This window comes from Callospermophilus lateralis, chromosome 2, assembly GCF_048772815.1.
Source record: "Callospermophilus lateralis isolate mCalLat2 chromosome 2, mCalLat2.hap1, whole genome shotgun sequence".
Lineage (NCBI taxonomy): Eukaryota > Metazoa > Chordata > Mammalia > Rodentia > Sciuridae > Callospermophilus > Callospermophilus lateralis.
Genome location: NC_135306.1, coordinates 193,986,439 through 194,010,185, shown reverse-complemented (window position 1 = coordinate 194,010,185; position 23,747 = coordinate 193,986,439). Strand labels below are relative to the sequence as shown.

At 35.4% G+C, this 23,747-nt stretch overlaps 1 protein-coding gene across 3 annotated transcripts; it reads left to right on the top strand.

Moving 5' to 3' along the window:
• Window positions 1–21,944, top strand: LOC143391661 (olfactory receptor 4S2-like). 3 transcript variants are annotated; one of them, XM_076844422.2, is made up of 2 exons: window positions 22–668; window positions 21,659–21,944. In XM_076844422.2, exons 1-2 carry the CDS (start codon window positions 22–24, stop codon window positions 21,942–21,944), a joined length of 933 nt encoding a protein of 310 aa, XP_076700537.2. The 3 variants fall into 3 exon arrangements, with proteins under 3 accessions (XP_076700535.2, XP_076700537.2, XP_076964825.1); XM_077108710.1 differs by having other exon boundaries at window positions 22–698; window positions 21,683–21,944; XM_076844420.2 differs by lacking the exon at window positions 21,659–21,944 and having other exon boundaries at window positions 1–954.
• The last annotated feature ends 1,803 nt before the right edge of the window (window positions 21,945–23,747 follow it).

Here is a 23,747-nt window from a genome sequence, read left to right as displayed (position 1 = left end):
ATGACCTCATGGACTCATCCCATGGAAAAAATAAACAATGTAACTGAATTCATCTTCTTGGGCCTTTCCCAGAACCCAGAAGTTGAGGAAGTCTGCTTAGTGCTGTTCTCATTCTTCTATGCAGTCATTCTTCTGGGAAACCTCACCATCATGCTGACAGTTTGCATGGGCAACCTGCTCAAGTCTCCTATGTATTTCTTTCTCAACTTCTTGTCTTTTGTAGACATTTGTTATTCTTCAATCATAGTACCCAAGATGATTGTTGACCTGTTAGCAAAGAATAAAACTATCTCTTATGCAGGGTGCATGCTGCAACTCTTTGGAGTGCATTTCCTTGGTTGCACTGAGATCTTCATCCTTACTGTAATGGCCTATGATCGTTATGTGGCCATCTGCAAACCCCTGCACTATATGACCATTATGGACCAGAAGACGTGCAGTAAAATGTTGCTGGGGACATGGATAGGTGGGTTCATACACTCCATTATCCAAGTGGCTCTGGTAGTCCAATTACCCTTTTGTGGACCCAATGAGATTGATCACTACTTCTGTGATGTCCACCCTGTGCTCAAACTTGCCTGCACAGACACCTATATTGTTGGTATTTTTGTGACAGCCAATAGTGGTACCATTAGTCTAGGGAGCTTTGCAATCTTGCTCTTCTCTTACAGTGTCATTCTGGTGACTCTGAGGAAGCAGTCGGCAGAAGGAAGACGCAAAGCTCTGTCCACCTGTGGCTCCCACATCGCAGTGGTCATCATCTTTTTCGGTCCCTGTACTTTTATGTACATGAGGCCTGACACTACCTTCTCAGAGGATAAGATGGTGGCTGTATTTTACACCATTATCACTCCCATGTTGAATCCTCTGATTTATACACTGAGAAATACAGAAGTGAAAAATGCTATGAAGAAACTGTGGGGCAAGAAGGTGTTTTGGACCAGTGGGAAATAGTTGCAAGTAATAATTTAAACTGAATGATTTTTTGAATTATCTTACATTTTCTCCACTTTGTTTAACCTCTCTGTATAATAAAGACAACCAGGACAAATTCACAGGATTTGAGGAAAGAACAAATGAAAGAATAACATATTTTACAAAGAAAAGGTATGATAATTATTATACTAATTATTTCAAAATCTGCTAATTTCCTGAAATCTATGCTGGGTATTCCTGTAACTAACAATCTTAAAATTATCATATTCACCATCATTATTTTCTTCTCTGTTTTATGTTTTGTTAATTTTCAAAATGAGAATGTTCTATGAAGTATTATCTAAAGCCTTCTCTCTCTCTCTCTCTCTCTCTCTCTCTCTCTCTCTCTCTCTCTAAATATATATATATATATATATATATATATATATATATATATATATATATATATATATCTCATGGATTGTAGAATACATAAAAATCAATACATCAAAGCTAATGTTCTCCTATATAAATTCTTCAAAAGACAGGGAAAACTAAACCAATAAGCCTGGACTGAGAGTAGAAGTGTTTGCAGAAGTTCAAAGAGATAACACCCAAGCTGAAAGACAAAAGATTAGTTTTCATCATTTGGTCTTGGGTAATATCTTTCCATACTGTGGTGCTCATTGTACCCAAACAGTAAGAAGATTGAACTGATTAAGCTGTGAGAGTCCTCCTTTCAATGACAACATCTCAGTAGTATTATTTTTTTTTCTTGTTTGAATTGATATTTTCTCTGGTGACCCAGTTCTCCTTCCTTCTCCATGAGCCACAGCCTGAAATTAATTAATTAATTTATTTATTTATTTTTAGTAAATATACATAGCTCCAATGGCCTCTGCTACTGATTCATTGTCTTTTCCTGACATCAATTATCCATGCTACTATCTGTTCTTGGTTTTATATCTGTGGCTGGGTGAGGAGTATAAGCATTATTCAAGGAAAGGACCATAGTGCATAATATGTGACCTGTGATAGGGATGTATCCACAGAATTAAAAGCAAAAAAAAAAAAAAAAAAAGATTTAAAAAAAATCAAAAGATGTTTGAATTTGAAATTAAAACCATGTTTAGGCATTGAGCTTGAACAATACAAACTTGTATTGTTCACCATTTTATCCACTTTAGGCATTCATTTGCTGGGTCTCTATGTGCCTCCATATTTTTAAATTTTGAAAGGAGGTGGTCAATGCTTTACAAACTCATCATGATAATTATCTTTTATTTTTCATGCACAAATGGACATTTTAAAAGAGAAGTTTTTCAATTAGGCCAGGTTAAGGGACTATAAGAATATATATTTTAAACAAGTTTCTCTGTGAATTTCTGTGCAGGCAGTGACATGTCAGGAAACAAATTGGGGACCTGGGACGTGATGACTCTTCATGTTGTTAGAATATAAGAGTTCTATGAGTTGAAAGAATACAAACAGGTCTTTTGAATGTTTCCCCCTGTGTTATGCGGTCCAGTGAACAGAGAGCTAAAATTGAGCTGAGCTTGCAAAACAGCATAATAAATAAATATCACACATTTGATAACTTCTGTCTATAATACTCTTTTTTTATGCCTTTATACTAAATAATTGTTTGTCTGATGTCCCTGGGAAGGTAGTAGATGGCATTGTTTTGATTCACAGAGACCCGTAACTAAAGCATATAAAAGAGTATTCAAGTTTTCACCAGCCACTTTATAAAGCTATACCTGTTCCTGAAATTATCTTTCTGAGTCAGTCCCTGTGGGAGGAGGTAGGTGGAATTGTGATTCTTGGGAAAGAGATGAAAAAGAATCCTGAAAACTCAGACTCACCTCAGATCTGTTGTGTGTGTATGTGTGTGTGTGTACCTGGGGCTGAACTCAGGGGCACTCAACCACTGAGCCACATCCCTAGTCCTATCTAGTATTCTACATAGAGACAGGATCTCCTTGAGTTGTTTAGCACCTGCTTTTTCTGAGGCTGGCTTTGAACTCATGATCCTCCTGCCTCAGCCTTCTGAGCCATGGGGATTACAGGTGGCACCACTGTGACTGACTTGTCCCAGTTTTTAAACCAGGATCAGAACATGAATTTGAATAGTTTAAAAGGACATAAATTTGAATAGTTTGAAAGCTATAATAAAAATTCTACTGTTATTTGCATGTTTTATGTAAACATTAACAATTTGCACCCCAGTAAGATCCATTTATTCATTACATTTCTTTTTCTAATTTCAAAGGATTACACAGGTTGGGAAATTTTCCATGCTGTACATTTACAAAACCAGAGTTCTTTTAAATACTTATAAAGACTTGAAATGAGTGTATAACTCCTTGGTGTTTACCCTAAAGAATTAATCATCTTATTACCATCCTACATGCATGCACATGTTTATAGCAGCACAATTCACAATAGCCAAACTATGAAAGCAGCCTAGTTATCCATCAATGGATGAATGCACAAAGGAAATGTGGGGTATATATATATATATATATATATATATATATATATATATATACACACACACACACACACACACACACACACACAATTCAGCTATAAGGAAAAATGAAATCATGGCATTTTCAGAAAAAATGGATGGAACTAGAGACCATCATGTTTGATAAATCAGTTAAACTCAGAAAGGAGGTGAAGGGTCTTATGTTGCCTGTCAAATGTGGAAGCCAAAGTGGACAAAGGAAAAACAAGGTGTGTGTCGGGAGATCTTCTAAAAATCAAAGGGGGATGAGTGGAGGAAAGGGATCAAGGGATGAGAGCTAGAGCCAAGGTAAATGATGAAACTAATATTGGCTAAATTGGATTGTTATATAGTGTAAATGTATGAATATGTAACAATAAATCCCATTATTAACTACAATTGCAATGCACCAATAAAAAGGTGAAAAAATGAGCATATAAGTATTGTCATTATGATAAATTTGAAAGTTTGAAATAAATAGATGTTAATATTGAAATTGCAAGTTCTAATTAATGCAATATACCACCTAAAGGGTACTAAGAATTAAGTAAGGCAACGCCCAATAGTAATATGCAAGAGGCAAAATTACATTGCATTTTTTATTTTAGAAATACATGTTGTTAACTGAAAGGTCTGAAATAAACAGCATACTCATGTTTTGAAATCGTTTTCATTTTTCTTTATTGCAATGAAAATCAACGAATGGAAGAAGTTAGTACCTCTTCCAACATAGCTGGGTTTTCCATGAAGATATTTGTTTCTAAAGCAGGACATAAATACAGTTCTTATACTTTTCTCTGATAACAGTGTTATAGTGCCCATCTGTGTGGATTCAGGAAGAACAGAATAAGTGGAAGAATGTCAGAGCTAGGAGGGACCAGGAGGTCATCTGATCTACTTCCCTTTTGTAAAATCTCAGAGAATCAAAGCAACAGAAAGAGAGTGGCCAGGGGTCTTCTCTCTTCAAGGTTTGTTACTGTGGGTGACAGCACAACCCATCTTTTCACCTGTTGTGTTGATGACATTGATTCTGGATAGGGAACAAGATCAGGCAAAGGGTGCCAACACCAGAGGCTTCAGTAACCTTCAGCTGTCTTGGCCCCACAATCTCTCAGGGCCTTCTTCATGCCTATAGTTCTCAGTGTGTAAATGAGGGGGCTGAGCAAGGGGGAAATAGTGGTGTGAACAGAGCAAACACTGTGTCATCGCTGGCAGGATCAACCCTGACATAGTCAAGAAAACCACAGTGATGTCTGAGCCACAGATGGTGGCACTTGAGAAGCAGGTCCTCAAGGTGAACAGAGGGATGGTATAAAAAATTACGAAGGCAACACATACTAAAAGAGACATCGTCCTTGTGGTGGTAATGATTGTCATGTGCAGGAGCCTCATGTCAGCTCAGGCTAGTTTCAGCAAGGGGAACATGTCACAGAAGTAGTAGTGGTGGCCAGTCTCCATGAGCATCTGTTAGGAACTTGGAGAGAACTATGGGTTACCACAGTTGGTAGGAAGCCACAGGGATTCCCTTGGGGGAAAAATGGTTAGGAGTGTTATTCACCAAAATGATGGTATTTGGGGGCAAGGGAATACCCAGACATTTGAGGACTTTTGGATATCATAAGCAACTTATTACAAATAAAAAGAGACCTAACATACTATCATAATCCTTCAGATGAGGTAAAACTGGTGGATACCATATTAGGAATTGATATTTGGCATAAAACTTCCTCAGAGCGTTCTTGTGTGTGCAAGTGATTACTGTGATTATTTCTCCAATTTTTAAACATATAAATGGAAGAAATCTTTAAAAATGCTTTTTTTTTTTTTAAATTACAGGGGCTCCTGCATCACCAACAAGAGAAAATCAGAAGATAAGCCAATTTTAGAAATAAAATCTCACAAAAGACTTGAAGGATTCAAACTTCCCATACCAATATTATTCAGTGCATTAACAAAACAAAAAAAAAAAGGAAGAAAATAAATCTCCATTTCTTCACTTCTCTGAACCTGTATACAAAGACCTTGTCCAAATGATCTCTAAATCTCTCCCAGATCTTAAATTCTGGAACTCATTCTTTCTTTCTAGACCCCAGACATAATTGACATCATAATATTTTACAATGGCAATTATAAAGGATCATAGTTTGGTCGTTGTGTCCTTTTTTTAAGAAATTGTTAGCTTGACTAAGCAGGTCTCAGCATCTTAGCAAGAACCTGTCTCTAAATTAAAAGAGCTAAAGATGCAGATTAGTGGTTTAGTTCCCAAGTATTTGACACTACTCTCCTTAGATCTGCAGACTCAGAAACACTGTGGAAATGTCCACCCTAACACTCATAATTTCAACAAAAAAACATTTAATTCTCTTTCATGGGTCTCTAGGTAAGCTGGAGTTCAGCTGACTTAGATTTTAAATGACTGGGTTTAATTTAAGACTTCATAGTGGGCCCAGAAATACTTCATGTACCTCATTTCCCTCATGCATACAATAGCAGAGTTATCTTCCTCTGTTGGTCAAATCAAATCAAGCTGATCACCAAATACGAACTAAATATGTCAAAACACTGAAATATTTAAGGAATTATCATTCAGAAACCACAAAGTACTTTAATTCTGGAGACACCTAAAAAATGTGATAAATATATTAGTTTCGTGGATATGTTTATATGAAAAAAGAGATGAAATATGAATGAACATGAAATCTGTTTATACAATCCATTGAGTACTGCTTAGAAATGTATTTACATTTGTTTATGCTATTCTTGGAAAAGAAGCATAAACATTAGCAAATAGAAATGAAGAGAAAAATTTTCATATTTTTCACTACTAAGAAAACTATTTTTCTGGAAAAGAGAATGTTTGGCTATTTTTTCATTAAAAGTTTAAACTTTTTTCATTTAAAGTTTACAAGAAGTCATAATTTCCCATTTCTTTACGGCAATGGTATAACAACATCAGTCTGGCAGTCAGTGCTATGATTGTGTATTAATAGAATAAAAAGCTCTTATTGATCATACTTCTTCAAACTGGGGACAGTCCAAATTTCCTGATTCTAGGAATATCAAAATCATCAAATCCAAGTATTCAGATATTCCTTCAACTGTATGAAAACTACTAGAAATAATTACTCAGAACACAAATATTTGTAAGACCCCTAATCCTAGCTTAATTGGGCCAGAATAATTACAAAGTGATTTTATTCACCAGCCTGGTTTGGTAACTTGATCTAGGGGACAAAGAGATCTATTGCCTACAATGTCTAATCTTGGACCATAACAATGGATCGTATGTTTCTAGAGCATGGTTTAAAAATTTATTATAAATTCTAATCCAGATATCTTTGTTTTTAATTCTATGAATACATCAACATCAGGTATCACTCTTGTTTCTTAATATTTTCTTTTTTTGAGAGACCTTAATATTAATTTATTTATATGTGGTGCTGAGAATCGAATCATGCTAGGCAAGCACTCTACAGCTGAGCTACAACCCTCAGGTATCCATGAGTGATAGTTCCACCCCTCTCTCAACCACTAATACAAATGTAGGAAGAGCCAGTGTGTATACTGTTACACTGCTGGATATTACAGTGAAACAGAGAGACAATTGGAGATACACTTATACACACAAACACACACACACACACACACACACACACACACAAAATCTCAGGTCATGCATGGTTCATGTGAAAGAGAAATCTATCATCAGGGCACAAGAATTTAGCATAAGAAAAAACATATTTGTCTGGTATAAGTCTTTTGAGAACACACAGGTGGAATAAGATAAGAAAGTCCAGTCCAAATAAATAACCAATCTTTTGTCTTTAAGCTTAATTTTATTATTTTGGCATACTGTTCACACCTCTGCAGCCACTCCAAGATTACTGGAATGAAATGTGATTGTGTTTTATAGGACTGCTATTAAAATGCATTAGCTAATTTTTCATGTTTTCCTGATATCTATTCAAAAATTAAGTACCTATTAATTGCTTAATACATACCAGAAAACTTCTTAACCCTGTAAACAACTTCAAGTATCTCAGGGTAGGTTTTAAAATCATATAAAGAAAATAGCAAAGATAAAAATGAGGATAAGATAATGATGCTGAGATTCTGTGCTTAGTAAGATTCCTTTAGTCTTGATATTTTAGAAAAGCATTTGATTAAGAAATAACAAAATTAATATTAAGTAATGATGAGTGGTATTCTAGTTTTTAACAATATGTTTTTCTGTCATGTGTTCTTCTGAAAATCTAGTCGTGTCATTATTTTGTTCATTTTGAACTATATATAAGCAAGAGTGACAAAATTTAAGATCATTCAGCTTAAATTATTACTCCCAACCATTTGCCACTGGTCCAAAAAACCTTTTGCCCCTCAGTTTCTTCATAGTATTATTTACTTCTGTATTTCTTGTTGTATAAATCATAGGATTTAGCATGGGAGCGATAATGGTGTAACATATAGCCACTATCTTATTCTCCTAGAAGTTAACATTGGGGCGCTTGTATGCGAACACACAAGGACCAAAAAAAAAAATGATGACCACAGCAATGTGGGCTCCATAGATGGACAGAGCTGTGTGCCTTCCTTCTGCTGACTACTTTATCAGAGACACCAGAAAGACACTATAGGAAATGAGTAAAAATACAAAACTCCCCAGAGTGATGGTACCACTGTTGGCTGTCCCAATGACACTGATAATATAGATTTGTATAAAAGCAAGTTTGAGCACAGTGCTGACAGCACAAAAGTAGTGATATATCTCATTGAGTCCACAAAAGGCTAGGTGGACTACCAGAGCCACTTGGATAACAGAATGGAAGAATCCACTTACCCAGGTCCCCAAACAATATTTACTGCACCTCCCCCTGTCCATGATGGTCATATAGTGCTTCAGATGGCCACATAATGGTCACAAACCATTATTATAAGGATGAAGATTCCAGTGCCACCAAAGAAATACACCCCAAGGACTTGCAGCATGCACCCCACAAAGGAGATAGTTTTGTTCTTTGCTAACATGTCAACAATCATCTTGGTGCTGTGACAGAAGGGGAAACAAATGCCCATCAATGACAAGAAGTTGAGGAAGAAGTACATGGGTGTTTTCAATAGATTCCACATGAAAATGGTGAGCATGATGGGGAGGATTCCCAGAGCAATGACTGTGTAGAAGAATGGGAACACCCCAAAACAGACTTCTTCAACCTCTTGGTTCGGAAAAAGGCCCTGGAAAATGAGTCCAGTTACATTGTCTAATTTTTTCATGGAATTCATCCAGCAGGTCAACTTCTCAAAATAATTATATCATCTGGGAAAAAAAAAACAGAAAGACAATCAGCATTTATTTCTAACTCAGAATAAGTGAATGATCACAGTAGCTAAAAATGGAACAATCAGTACTGACTACTGACTGGCATGCATCCCTAGACTAGTTAAAGTGCCTCTATTCTGATCATTTTTCCTCTATAATATATCCAATTTATTCATGTTATATGAGGAAACAAAGTCTACAGAAATAAATCACATCTAAATGTTAGCAAAATCACATATCTTATCAAGAGTTTATCTTGGATATTCATGTTAATATTATTTGTGTATAAAAATTCACTAAGTTCTCTTTCTATAAAAGATTAAATCACCATTCAGGAGAACACTGAATATGGTGTTAACTATATATCTGATTAAGTTTCCCTTACTTGGATCCTAGAAGTGAACATGTCCACATGGTCCCTTCTGAATATTGCCTTGCCTGGTCACTATAGGTGAGCCCCCCATCCCCAGGCAGAAACACCACGCAAAGTTTGCTGACATAATGACTTCAGAGAACATCGACTTTGGTGAGAGAATTGGGGCCAGTAGTAGAATTCAGTTTCAAAACTTCTTGCCAAAAAGACATTGGCTGCTGGAATTATCACTGGGGAATTTATAAACAACAGTGCCTGTTAGTGTGGAAATGGTTTGGCAGCAACTTTCTGAATAATTAAAAAATTGCATCAGCCTGGAAGACCAAGAATCCATGTTAGAAGAAGCTATTGACCTCAGGTTGCCATACACCTTGGGAAATCCTCTTTTCCCTTTCTCACTTCACAAGCCAGAACAGGAGCTAGGGTTCTAAGTTACTGTAAATAGGGTTGATCTAAAGAATACATCATTATTATTTGGATAGCTCATGATCCCAAGAAATGACACCCTAAACAAATAGTGGCATGTAAAACCTTTATCAAACTTCTAACATATCACAGTAGGTTTTTAAATATAGGATGAATGTTTTGAAGCATATTTATTGCACTGGCTACCAACCCCAGGGGGGACACCTACTGAATGGCAGGTAGCAATATCATCACTATGCCAACCACCAGGAAGAGGAGTCCAAATGCAGCAGCCTACTGTTCCTCTGACTGCAATTTTTACCAATTACCTGGGTCTGGTGAGACAGAATACCCAAGAAAGAAGTTAATTAAAGAGACCTTGCTAATCCCAGATGCCAGCAAGAGGCAGTAAAATCCCAGGATTCACAGCAAGCTGGTTGTAAAGGCTCAGGAAAGCTGTGCAGGGCAGATGGGATCTTACCTGTGTCTCTTGTCGAACTACAGCTGAGGGACCCCCAAAGTAGTCTTCCCTCGGTACTATACCACAGCAGATATTTACCTAGCAGGATGGAAGTATTGTCAGACATTTAAAAAAAAAAAAAAAAAAAAAAAAAAAAAAAAACCTGAGGTAATCTAGATTTCAAGTACTTAGGTCAAAATGGTCCATTTCAGCACATTCAAGTTATTCTGAGAACTGCAAGCAAGAAGTATGTGTTCAAGATTGGGGGTTGCTGGGTAGTCCAATGCCACCCCATGTAAATGTAAATCTTTTTTATTAATAGCCTTTTTGAACTCTTCAATTTAAGGAATTTTTTCTTATAAGATAAATTAACTGAAAATACAGGTTACTATTAGATGCTGTTGAGCTCATTTAGGACTCAAGGTTCTGGAAGTTCATTTGTTTACTGAGCTGACAAATGATGTTATATCTCATTATCATTTTAAAAATAGTACATATGGGGGCTGGGGATATAGCTCACTTGGTAGAGTGCTTGCCTAGCACGCACAAGGCGGTGGGTGATTTTATTTTATTTGAGTAGGTTGTGAGTACAGGTTATATTCAAAATAAAAGGAACTATAAGTTTTCATAAAATATCCTGAGATTCTTCATTATTATGCCTCTGCTAACTTCTGCAAGTCGTCTATAATGTAGATATGGGAGCATAGATGAATTTTTTTTATAAATCTATTTATCATTTATAAACACCTACATATATCCTATTTAACTTTCTTGATCACACATTTTAATAACATTTAATAAAAAGTAGAAAGTCTTTCTGCCTTAAGGAAAATATTTTCCTCAGGGTATCAGTCTATTTTAGTGTTCAAGACACTGTATTCTAATATGGTAGAATAAAATGTCTAAGAACTGATATTTTGAAATTGACATTGAAAATATTAGCTTAGGTTATTTTGTGGATGACATTATTTGTCTGCTTTCCAATTAAAACAATGAGAAGAAAAAATAGAACACTTTTCTACTTAGTCCTTTCTTTAAGTGTATAAGTCAGTTCTCAAATATTCCAGCTCTCCTTTTTTTTTTTGCCACATAAGCTAAATTGTATTTCTGGATCCCTGGTGGATATAAATTATAGTATTTTATAAAACCAAATACTCAAGTAATCTACAACCTATGAATTGCCCTTGTAGAATATATGTTCAAAATTGTCCACCATATAGTGTTCATTGGAGTTCATTGGAGTTCATTGATAGGATAAGAAATACACACATCTTGAAATAATAATTTAGCACAATACATAATATCAACTAAAGCAGTGAAAATCAATCCACAACTATATTCAAAAACAAATACAAACTTTAGTGATTTGTTTTTGAATAAAAATAAAAGTAATTGTTAAAAATCTGCATATAGTATGCTAAATTATTTAAAATTCAAAAACATGTAACTTTTAAATACACATATGACAAATATATTTTATTTCTAAACATCAAGATAAATACACATTTTAAATTTCATAATATTAATCACTTTTGAGATAGTGGGCAGAATAAGGAAGATATAAAAATAGGTGTAAATATTGGTAATATATTAGTTACTGGGGTGGGTAGGTTAGATTTTTATTTCACTTTAGTAAATTTATAAAGTATGCCTGGGGATATAATTCAGTTGGTAGACTGCTTGCCTAGCATAAAAAAGACCCTGGGGCCAATCCCTAGCACAAAAAATAAAACATACATATATATATATATATATATATATATAGTATTTTTTTAAATAATCACATTATTTGGAAATAGGTTAACTCTACAATTGAAATTGTATTAATAGAGTTAGTTCCTTCTGCTCTCTTTCCAAGTTGACTTCCTTCTTTGTTGCCTTCTTACTCTGAGTAAGATTGACAGAAGTGCTGGCTTTGCATTCTCAGAAATTCTAGTAGGAAAAATGTTTGGTGTTTTTAGTGATTAAAGAAAAATGTTGCCTTTTTTTTTCCCAAAAGATACCTGAACCAGTCATTAAAATCTGAAGAACATGTTTTCTGATCAAATACACAAAAGCCATATTTTCACACTTGGGAAATTGCTGAGAGCCATTGCCAAGTAGGAATGACACATGTCAATTTCTTTGTCAGCCTACCCCATGTTGCTTAGAGGAAGGACTCTCCATAGTGGACCCAGGTCATTTGCAGTGACTTTGCATGAAAGGTGACCTTGCTCAAGGACCAGGGCGGATCCGGGTTTAGGGCGGATCCAGGTTTAGGCCAGTTCCAGGTTTAAGATGATTCCTGCTGGGAATAGGGTTTATCCTGCTGCCTCAGGCGCCTTGAGTTCCCGTTGAGTTCTCACGGGATAGAGAAAGTATTTGGGATTCAGAGCCTGGTGGAGAGTGTGGATTTCCCCAGAACGTGCGTGTAGAGGGCCGGTGGATTTTGCCCAGAACGTGTTTGTAGAGTGCCGGTGGATTTTGCCCAGAACGTGTTTGTAGAGTGCCGGTGTGAGTTCGGGAATAAAGAATTGCTGTTTGAATCTACAAGGCTGTGAGTGGCTCGTGATTTTGTTCCCAGCCAGACTGCGGCATTTGGTGGCCTGTACGTGGAATGTCTGAAACTTGGAGGTAAGTGAAATTGCTCGCTCCTGAGGGAAGACGAGAGAATGGGTGACCATTTCAAAAAACAATGTGTTCTGGTTTTGATTTATTTTGTTTTTATTTCAAGTTGCCTGTTCCTAGAACTTTCTCAGGCAAACTGGGGAAAATGGTTGACTCAAGGTTTGAATTTGTTCGCCTCCGAGGAATTAGGGCATATGTTGATACAATACAAAAATGTAGCCCATGGCTTTTTAAAGACGAGTTATTAAGTATATCAATGGGACCATCATGGTATCCTGTAGAAGGATTTTTCTTCAACAAGAAAGAGATGGCTAGTTCTGTTTACTACACTTGTCTAAGATCTTGGTTTTTACAGACATCTGATTAATTTACAAAGCTAAAGTGTTAAAATATCAACCACTAAATATAAAATCAAGTACTCTTTACTTATTAAGTTACATAAGGTAATATATTTAAACATTATGTGTGTTTTCATAAATTGGCAAATGGAAAAAAGGTTTAATATTGCTTTGGTCTGTGTCTTCTAGATGAGATAATCTCTGTGTGGTAAAGTAAAAAGTTGTAAAATGCCATTTAAAAAGATTTTGAGGAAACTAGACTTACTTTAAAAGCTTGAGAAAGGAAGAAAGAAGAAAAAGATATTTGTACATGGCAGATTGAGACAAAGCTTCTTAATGGAGTTAAAAAAAAAAGCCTTTGGTTGAAGGGCAGCCATGTAAACAAACATTAAAGCGATTTAAACAGAATCTAAGCCTCGTTTAAAAGAGTGAAGCTATAGGTGGCGAAAAAGTACATTTAAAAGTACAGCATAGATGATAATTAAAAGGCTTTAAAAGGTTAAATTGAAGGTGGTTGAGATACCTTCATGGCAGAAAAAAGAAAAAAGAGATATAAAAAGATTCAAGATGTGGAAATATATTTTAATATGGAAGGTTAAAAGAAAAAGAAATGTTTCTAGATGAGATAATCTTTGTGTGGTAAAGGAAAAAGTTGTAAAATGTCTAAGTTACAGAAGGCTTTAAAAGGTTAAATCGAAGGTGGTTAAGATGCCTTCACGATTGCATCATTCGAAGCCTAGTTAATCTTAAAAGCATTACTTAAAAAAAAAACAACATGAAAATGGGAAGATAATAGGATAAAAGATATTTAGATAAAGAAGATTAAAAATTTGAAGTGGAAAACTTTAAGACAGAAGTACAGAAAGGTAAAAAAAAAGATAGAGAAGATGTGTTGTTCACAATGTATACAAGTGATATAAAGTCCAGGCAAGTTCTGCAAGCAGTTCAAAGCGGAGGAGTCTATCAATATGTTCGTTTCCTCCCAAAGTAAATCGACTCCTTGATTGAGCATTACTTGTTGAGTTATATTCATTGATGCATCAGTTTATACAGTTTACTGTGATAGCTATCATAGAAGCTGTAGTTTGGTTTTATCTTTGTCTTTACCGGCATTGGGATGAAGATAGGAATTCTGGCAATGATGCTAAAGAGACATTATCCTGAAAAGAATTATTAAATATAATGAAAAGGAAAGGTGAAAGTAAACAAACAGATTTGTTAACCTCCTTTAAAAACAATCCTTAACAGCTGTTTACCTAATTTAAATTAAACCATTTAAATCACGTGAATAAAAAAAATTTGGATCCATTTTTTCATGAGCGCTCCTCATATATGAAACATGGACATACGCACACACAGACATACAACAAAAAACACAAGAGTGCACACAAACGTACAACACATAAGACAATAGTAAAGGCCTTGTAGCTTTACCTAGGTGAAATCTCCATTGCAATGTTTAAAAACTCCACAGTCAAAAAATAAAACTGATCAGAAAAACATTAACCTAGGTTTGTAAGAGCTCAGAAAATAAAATAGAACTTTATGATGTGGGAAAAGGCAATAATAAAATAGATATTGAAAAAAGCATCCTGGTTAATCACTGTTGCAGATGTAAGAATAGCCGATCTGGAGCTCTGGATATCAGCTATTATGGATTTGAGTCAAATCATCTTTTGATTTGTAGAGTGCTGTAGAGTGAGTTTGTAGAGTGCTGGTGTGAGTTCGGGAATAAAGAATTGCTATTTGAATCTACAAGGCTGTGAGTGGCTTGTGATTTTGTGCCCAGCCAGACTGTGGCAGGAAATGACCATGCCCAAATCTTATATTCAGAAAATGGAAAAGCTGTGGTTACTTGAAGAAAAATCAGGATTTTCTTACTCAAAGATGAAAATCAGACACATGTCAGATATTATCAAAGCTTACTATGACAGTTTTTCACAACCTCAATTTTGTATCCCCTGACATAGACTAGATACGTCGATAGCAGTGTCTAGATATTGGGAAAAAAATGGCAAATGTCCACCAAACATTGAATGATATCTTTATTGATACTGTTTCCCACATTTTATCAGGAAAAGGACCTTGGCCGGCTCTAGGCACAGCCTGACCTCTTTAGTGTTTCATTTGATGCCTCCTAGTGCTGTTCACTATAAGGTGTTAAATCACAATGGAAAGGAAGTTTGAAAAAGTACTTGATGTTTCCCAACACCTGACCTCACCTTTATCTACTGTACACCTAAATAAGTGATCTAGTGTAATTCAAACTTTTCTACTTATTTCATGTAGAATCAGGTAATTTATCAGAAAAATGATTATAGAATATTATTCAAGATCTTTCTATTGTTTTTAATTTATTTTATTTCTTTATTGACTTAACAATTGATTAAGTGCCTACCATGTGTTTGTAAGCATGTGTGTATGTACACACACACACACACACACACACACACACACACACACTTTATTTTCAGTGTCGGCAATAGAAACCAGGGCCTCACACATGAGTTAGAACACTCTAATCCTATTTCTTGTTACTTTTAACCATGATAGATATGGTGAAAAACAAAAACTATGATCCCTACTCAATAAGTGTTTAGATTATATACAACTTTCTAAGATTCTTAGGGGAAAAACTGAATTATTTGCTCATTTCTAGTCCTTATGCAAAAAAAAAAAAATGCTAGTCATTGATGGTCTCATCCAATATTTGTGTGACTAGGCTTTAGAGACTAGGGCTTAGGAGTGTAGGGAAAGAGGAAGTACTGAGGACATAAATTGAGCAAACTGCAATCTGAAAAGTGAATTGAAATTATTTTTTAAAAAGCTAAAACCAAAACAACAACAACAAAAATTTACAAGGACACCACAGAGCTAGTGTAGTTTGTTTCATAACACAGGGAAAGGCAACTTGGGGCAGTTATTTCTTGGTGACCCAATGACTCTTTAGCAATGGCACTCTTCTTTTTTCTGTGCTCTTCACTCCCTCCACCACCCATTTATACTTTCCTTCTTTTTCCCTGTGCCTCCCAGGTGCCTGAGGAAGCTGACACCTTCTCATCTTTGTTTCCACCTGGTTACTGTGTATGAGGAGGGTTGGCTTGATATTCTTGTAGGCTACATAGACAAACAAAAAAGTTAAAAGTATCACCTCTGGGATGTTTTGGATTAGCAGATAAAGAGAATCTTTAAAGAATTGTACTAAGGTGATGACAACGTATATCCTTATGTGTTAAAATATTCCCTTGGGAGGTTGGAAAGAATTTTTTTATAATCCTTAGGGAAAGCTGCTATGAAAAGGGGATGAACAGATAAGGCAAATGCAGAGTCCTCTAACTGGTAAGGGAGAGATTATTTCCATGTTTGTGAGCTCACAGATGAATCACTGCAGATTAATCCAAAGTATTTTAATAGATTTCTTGTGAATATGCTATTCTTATATCCTCTGAGAAAGGAACAGAAAAAAAGCCACAACATTTTAAAGGGTTATTGTTGGTAAAGAAAATAAATAGAGTGAAATATAATACTTGAAATAATGCAAACTTTTGAACTCCACAAATACTTTGTGAACCCAGGTATGTGAAAAGCTGTTATTGTTATTTGGGAAGAGAAGGAGAACATCTGTCTTTAAGTTTTTCACCCCTTCTTGAGATGACAGACTTTGGAAAAATTTTAACACCTTCCATATAAGTTGGATGGGAAGGTAAATCTCACCGACAGCCATGGGTTCCAGAAACTTAGATTGTGCTTAATTAAAAACAGAAAAAAGGCTAGTAGAAAATAGTGACCTTGTCAAAACTTCTGGAGAATACCAACTTTTCAATATCCTAGTGACACATGTGAGTAGAATAATACATATTACAGTATATAATTACTAATTTTTTGTACGTTTCTAAAATAATATAAAAATATAACTGGCAATTGACATACACCTGAGATTTAGTTTAAGAAGCTGAGTAATATTTCTCAGATAAAATTTGGATCAAACATGACAATGAAGAGTGTAAAAACTTCATTTTGACTTTATATAATAAAAATGAAAGATAACATGGGTAGGGGTATTACTGAAAATATTTTGGATAGAAATCTTCTCTTTCACTACATATCTGTCCATTTCTAATCTTCTCTTTCACTGTGTGTCCATTTGTGTCTCTAGTGTTCCACAATGCTCCTTCTTTTTGTCAAGGAAGGTTCAGAAAGAATAATAATTAAATATTAATTTTATAACAGTTGGGGAAACAGGATATAGAAAGTATAGGTAGTGAATGTTGAATTTTATGACAACCTTTGGTTTTCAGTGCAGGCTATTTCCCAGGGCATCTCTGATGGACAGCAGGAGTCATGAGGCTCTATTGCATACAGTGAGAAGCTCAAGGACGGTCAATTATGTCACACTTCAAGCTTTTCAAGGTAAAGGAATTGAGACTGCCAGTTAATATTCCCAGGATAAGGCAATTTCCACAAAGAAAGTGAGAGGGATTCTTCCAAAGACAAAAGTCTAGTGTAATTGACTTGGGAAGGTTGGTGGGTGGGGGGCCTTCCTTTAAGAGAGTCCCTACAGAAGCACTGTTTCCTGCTGAGGACTCTCTAAGGCAACCTAGGAGCACTGCAGGAGCCACCAGACACTCGATCCCACTCTCATCTAGTCTCCACTTTGTCTTGGTTGCTTTTCTTTCAGCTCTTCTCCATTGCTTTGTGTTTTCACTCTTGCTTTGACCAATGTAGCCTTCCTAAGTTGCCTAATCTTGTTTGAAATGTTGAGGTGTAAGTGTGGTAATTACAAGAAGATGTGCTACAACAATGGGTTCTCTTGCCTTTAGCCATTGTAACCTATTTTTGAGTTTGATTCCTTTGGGAATCTGAAGAAAGGTGTTAACACTTCTCTGGAAGAAAAGACACTCACACAGGCCCACTCACACAGAGGTCATACACACAGCCATGCACAAACCATGGATCAGCAGCTGCAGTATACAAAAATGCCAGGGTTCTTTTTGTGCCCCTTATGAACCAGAGATTCATGTTTTTCTTCAAGAAATGCTTAAGAGAACCATTTCCATGGGGCAGACTTTCAGTGTCTTTGATGCAGCATGGTGTTAATGCAGATTACACATAATTTATATATATATATATATATTAATGATGGAGCTAATTCCCCAAGTTATATAAAATCAATCTGACTATAAGTAAATAACAGAAAGATCAGTAAGAGTAGAGAAGGGAATAGGGGATGGGAGGGAGAGAGGGGAAGATAAAATCCTAGGGACTGAATTAGAACAAATTATAATTCATGCTTTTATAATTATGTCATAGTGTATTCTATTGTCAATTATAACTAAAAAGAACCAATAAAAATTAAATTTAAAAAATTATTATAATAGTAAAAAAAATATCAATTTTTGTTTTATTTTACAATCTTTTTCTAGCTTTATAAATAAAGAACATAATAGTCACTTTACTATATATGATACATAAAAGGCTCCATCTAACCAATCATGGTTTGTAATCTGAATGATACCAAATAACCAGATAAATAGTATTTCATTTTAAGAGATAATGGAAAATGATTGATTTTTTAAACACTACTACTTACTAAACTACTACATTGTTTAAAGCATTGGGGCTTGGCTCTATGAAGAATAAAATCCTGAGAACCCATAGTTTTCCAAGGTTCTAATCCATGAAGGAAAAGAAGTACACACATAATTGCATGTAAGCATAGTGAGTAAAATTATAAGGTGAACTGTGAAGAAAGGCTTTCAAGAGCCACAGATCAATTTTATTTAAATTTCTTTCCTTTTTTTGTCAAAAGATAGTTATGGTATCTATAGAAGTTTACTTGGCAGCTGGGTCCTAACATTTTGAGACAGTTGAAGTTACTGGAAATGGAAAAGCATTCTAGGAAGAAATGAGACCGTTGTTCAAATTACCATTAAATATTTTAATGAAGACCCACAATTCACAATATGTTAGGAATCAGCATTTCTAATTATTAATTTATCTTAAAAATATCTGGTGAAATGTATGAAGAAATAACCTTTTGTAAACTTAGACAATCTAATATGGTTGACAACAAACTAAAATTATACAGTTAAAGGAATGACGAAGATGATGAACTATTGGAGATGAAAGATCCTTTCATATTTTCTGGCCTCCAATGACTACCGTATATTTGATTACAATTACTTCATGATAGATAGTTCATTTAAATGAATAAAAGAGAAGGATCTTATTTCATTATGTAGTTGTCAAGACTTATGGGGACAAGTGCATGGAATACTGCATATGTGGCATATGTTTGTTAGAGTCTGTAAACAAGTCAGGATGGCGCCCAGCCAGCCAGGCTGCCGCATATGTTAAGGGCATCTGAGTGGCAGGCCACTCCCCTAGTGCTAGGTGTGTGAGCAGCCACTTATCCTGCAGGCACAGCCCTGGGTGTGAGGTCATGTGTTGCAGTCCCTGTGCTTGCTCCACAGGCCACTTCTCGATTGGTCGCTGCAAGGACAGTTAGCAGACATTGCATTGACAGCTGCTTGTAATCTTCTTAGCTACTGCCTGAGTATATATACATGGTACCTGCACAATAAAATCAGACCTGCTTCCTGCTCCTGTGGACCTCCTCACTGGAAGAGAGCCCACGCAGAGACTCTTCCTTGCAGTTTAAGATTCTTGACAAAGATCACACATTTGAAAAAGAATTTATTTCTGTTCTTGGCACCATAAAGTAAATAAGTTGATTAGACATTTTCTTAAATGTTTTTAATTTGGAGGAAGAATGATATGTTTCAAACTAATTGAGAAAAAAAAATATTTTCTACAGAAAAGGAAAATGCACAGATGGATGGAACTTCGTATCTATTACAATTACAAGGTTCTGTGCTTAGACCGGCTAATGGCTCTAAATGCAATGTATTGAAGGAATGGACAGGACTGGGAAGATAAAAAATGAACAGGAAAATATTCCATAATATATTTAAACATAGCACATTTCAGTGTATAGGTGTGATTCTATACAAAGTATTTTGTGATAATGTCATCCTGACAAGTAAGATCTAGAAAAAGTGTAGCCTATGATGACATGTTTCATCATTTAAAAAATTTAATATTTTTTGAGGAAAGAACCTTATTTGAATATGATTTTAAATTTTCACAGGACAGAACATAAATTGAACAAAATAGTCAGTTACTCGCTATCCCACTATCTCCCTTCTGTAAAGCTCTATCTACTTTCCTCTTCTAAGTCTTTGCTCTGTCCTGATAATATTTTCATGCTTCCAGATAATAAAAATCACAGGAAATTACAAGTATGATATGGTCCTACACCAGCTTCCTGATGACATCCCTCCAAATTACCTTGGATCATAAGCTAAGTACTTGAATCATGAAAACATGAACTACTGAACACTATACGGTAGCCTCTTCATTTTAATGTAATCTCAGAGACTCAGAGTACTCTATGGGATATTTTCTAGAAATTAGAAGATGGACAGAAATTGGGATATTGATGTGAGATATTGCTATGAAAAACCACTAATTTTGTCCATTAGTGTATGTCACATGAAAAATGTCAAAAAGAGATTTCAAGATAGCAGCAGATTATTTAGAAATTATCATTGTTTATTGTTCCTCTTTTTACAATGTCATAGTTGGAAAAGAAAATAGCCAGTTATATGTTTTTCAAAACATGTTTGTATCAATGTATAAAATGTATAAAATGCATATGTCATGTATAAATACAAGTAGAAGTAAGGCATTTTATGTAAGAGAGATTGAGTAACTTTATATCTACATCGTGAGGCTGCAAGGACATCAAAAATATCCTAAGTCTAGAGAAATACCCCATGGGTCAAGATTTATTAAACAGGAAGAAATGAAGGTCATATTAAAAGGAATAGCATGTCTTACGTCACCATTCATTGTTTGGGCAGAAATGGTCACAAAAAGCTAACAAAAGCTTATGTTTGGAGAATACTGTAGGAACGTATCACACTAATAAGCTTATTTCAGACCAATAATGACCTTATGAAGTAGTCACTGGAATTTGAAGAATAAAATGTTGAGGTAACTTTCTAATAAACCGTAACTAGAATGTCTCTGATGAGGAACATTTGTTTCAACTTAAGATATTCCATAACATTATGTGGCACATGGTAAGCTAATTCCTTTATTTTCATGGAAAAACCATCTCACACTCTCCCCTTTTCTTCACTCATGATATCCTGCATCTGGACCACAATGTAACTGAGTTCATTCTGCTTAGACATAGGACCTTGTTAGGAAGAAAATAGTGTTTGTAAATTTTTCTTTGTCTACTCAGGGACATTGCTGGGTAACTTGCTGATTATTACCACCATCAAATGAACATCAGCACAACAAAACTCACTGTACAGATGGCCCCACTGTTGGACACCAGGAGGAGGTTGGTCATGTATGTGTCTGTACAGGCGAGCTTCAAAAAGGGTTCCAAGTTACAAAAATAGTGATCAATTTCATTAGGACAACAATAAGGCAAATTCAAGGCAAGAAAAATCTGAGCTAAAGAGTGCACACAAGACCTCACCCAGGGCACAGCCACCAATACACTACAGACCCAGAGGCTCATGATGGTCATGTAGTGCAGAGGCTTACAGGTGGCCACATAGTGGTCAACAGCCATGAGGATGAGGTTGAAGATCTCCAGGCAGCTAAAGAAATGACATGAGGAAACTTGGACCATGCACTCACCTAATGTGTGTGTATTCATCTTGCATTGGCTGAGAAACCACAGTGCAGAAGGGAGGAGAAAGGCCCTCTCTTCCTGCATCTCCCACATCATTGTGGTCATCTTGTTCTTTGGACATTTCATATTTATATACACACGGCCTGCAACCACCTTCCCCATGGATAAGATGATAGCTGTGTTTTATACCATCGGAACACCTTTGCTCAACCCTCTGATTTACACACTGAGGAATGCAGAAGTGAAAAATGCCATGAGGAAGTTGTGGAGCAAGAAATTGGTCTCAGATGACAGGAGATGAATGGAGGTTTTGAATCCTTCTTCCCTTTTGTATTGACTTTAAAATCCTAAAAAAATATTACCTTCTTGTTATGCATATAGTAAAATACTTTATTGGGATGGGAGCATTAATTCCTTAGGAAAATAGGCAATACGAGCATATACACTGGTTGATAGGAGCTGTTTTTATGTAGTGGAAGAGACGCAGCAGGAGGTACTAATATTTGTGTAAATCCCCTGTGGCTGTTCCTGAAGAGGGTCTCCATCTCTCTGCCTTTGTGGTAACACTGGTGATTCAATCCAGTGTTTTTCTGTCCTTTCTTATGTTGACTTCTCATGTTTTCTACTAACAGTTACCCATCGGCATCCAGAGTCTGACATTTCCTCTTCCAAATGATTTTCCTTTCTTAGTCATTATTTTCTCATCATGTTACATTATGGACCTTTAATTTGTTGTTTCTTCTTAACTCAGAAGAAGGTACTAGATTCCACTATTTGTGTGTGTGTGTGTGTGTGTGTGTGTGTGTGATTCTACTATCTGTATGTGTGTGCATGGTCATGCATGTGGTAGTCTTAGTTCTTACAATTATACATTAAATAATTATTATGTATTTACTGCTGGAATAGTGACAGAACTTTAGTAAGAAATTCATTATCCTAAAACAATTTTTAAATCTTGGGATGATTCCTGCTGGGATTGTACTCATCATATATATATATATATATATATATATATATATATATATATATATATAACGTGTGTGTGTGTAAATTTGCTTTTTCCTGCTAATTTTATATCTTTGAATATTTGAATTTGGGGGGAACATTAACTTCTTTTTCATCATAATAATTACAGTCATTTTCTCCTAATAAAAGGCTATTATGATTATAGCATGAATGGCCCCAAATAAGTTCAAATATTAATATAGACTAGAGCTAAAGAGTGCAAGAGGTGAGGAAAACTGGAAAATATTAACAGATTAAATAAAAACACAATAACCCAATAGAATATTACTGTATTCCAACAGAAATAGTTTCACTGCACATCCTGTGTTAGGGAATTTTCATTACAACCAGAAAAGAGGAACCCAAGCACAGAAGGAGATATTGGGTTCACAGGCATATTTCTGCACTGGAGATGGACGTTACTCTCTGTCACTATCCACTAACATCACATTTCACAATTACATGGTCACTAATATTGTTTCAGCTTTCAATTTGTTTTCTCATTTGTATTTTTGTCCACACAAGAAATTTAACACATTCATTTTTGTTTATTTGAGACTTGCATTTTCACTTATAAGTTACTAAATTATATTAAGAGTATTAATGTGGTCAGTTTTACTGTACTGGGAACTTAAAAATGTTTTGACATAAGGAAGTTATCATTTGTTTCTCTGTGTGTGAATGGAAAGCTGTGGATTCCACTATGTGGAAAGCTGTGAATTCCAGCGTGACCTATAGTGACATGTGTACATCACTTTTTTTTCCCTCAGATTCTGTAAATTTCAAGGTAAAATCCATTTCAAGATGTTCATCATTAAGCACAGAATTTACACTTTAATTCTGCTGTTGTAAGGTTTGCACAGTAGTAGATTCCAGTTAACAGAGTTTTAGCTTATGTCTTATTTCAAGACAAAGAAAATATAAAAAGGAATGTGTAGTGGATGCAGTCTAGGTGCCTCTCCAGATAAACTCCAGTGTGACTTCTGGACATTCTTGCAATACAGAGCTCCATATCTATTGTTATCACTGTTCCTGAGACAAAGATTTAACTCTAAGTCAATTCCAGGTTTTTAATAAAAGTGCAAAGAAGACTGGATGT

Bases quoted from the DNA above. Each gene is read 5' to 3' on its own strand.
- LOC143391661 (XM_076844420.2), top strand. From the start codon at position 1: ATGACCTCATGGACTCATCCCATGGAAAAAATAAACAATGTAACTGAA.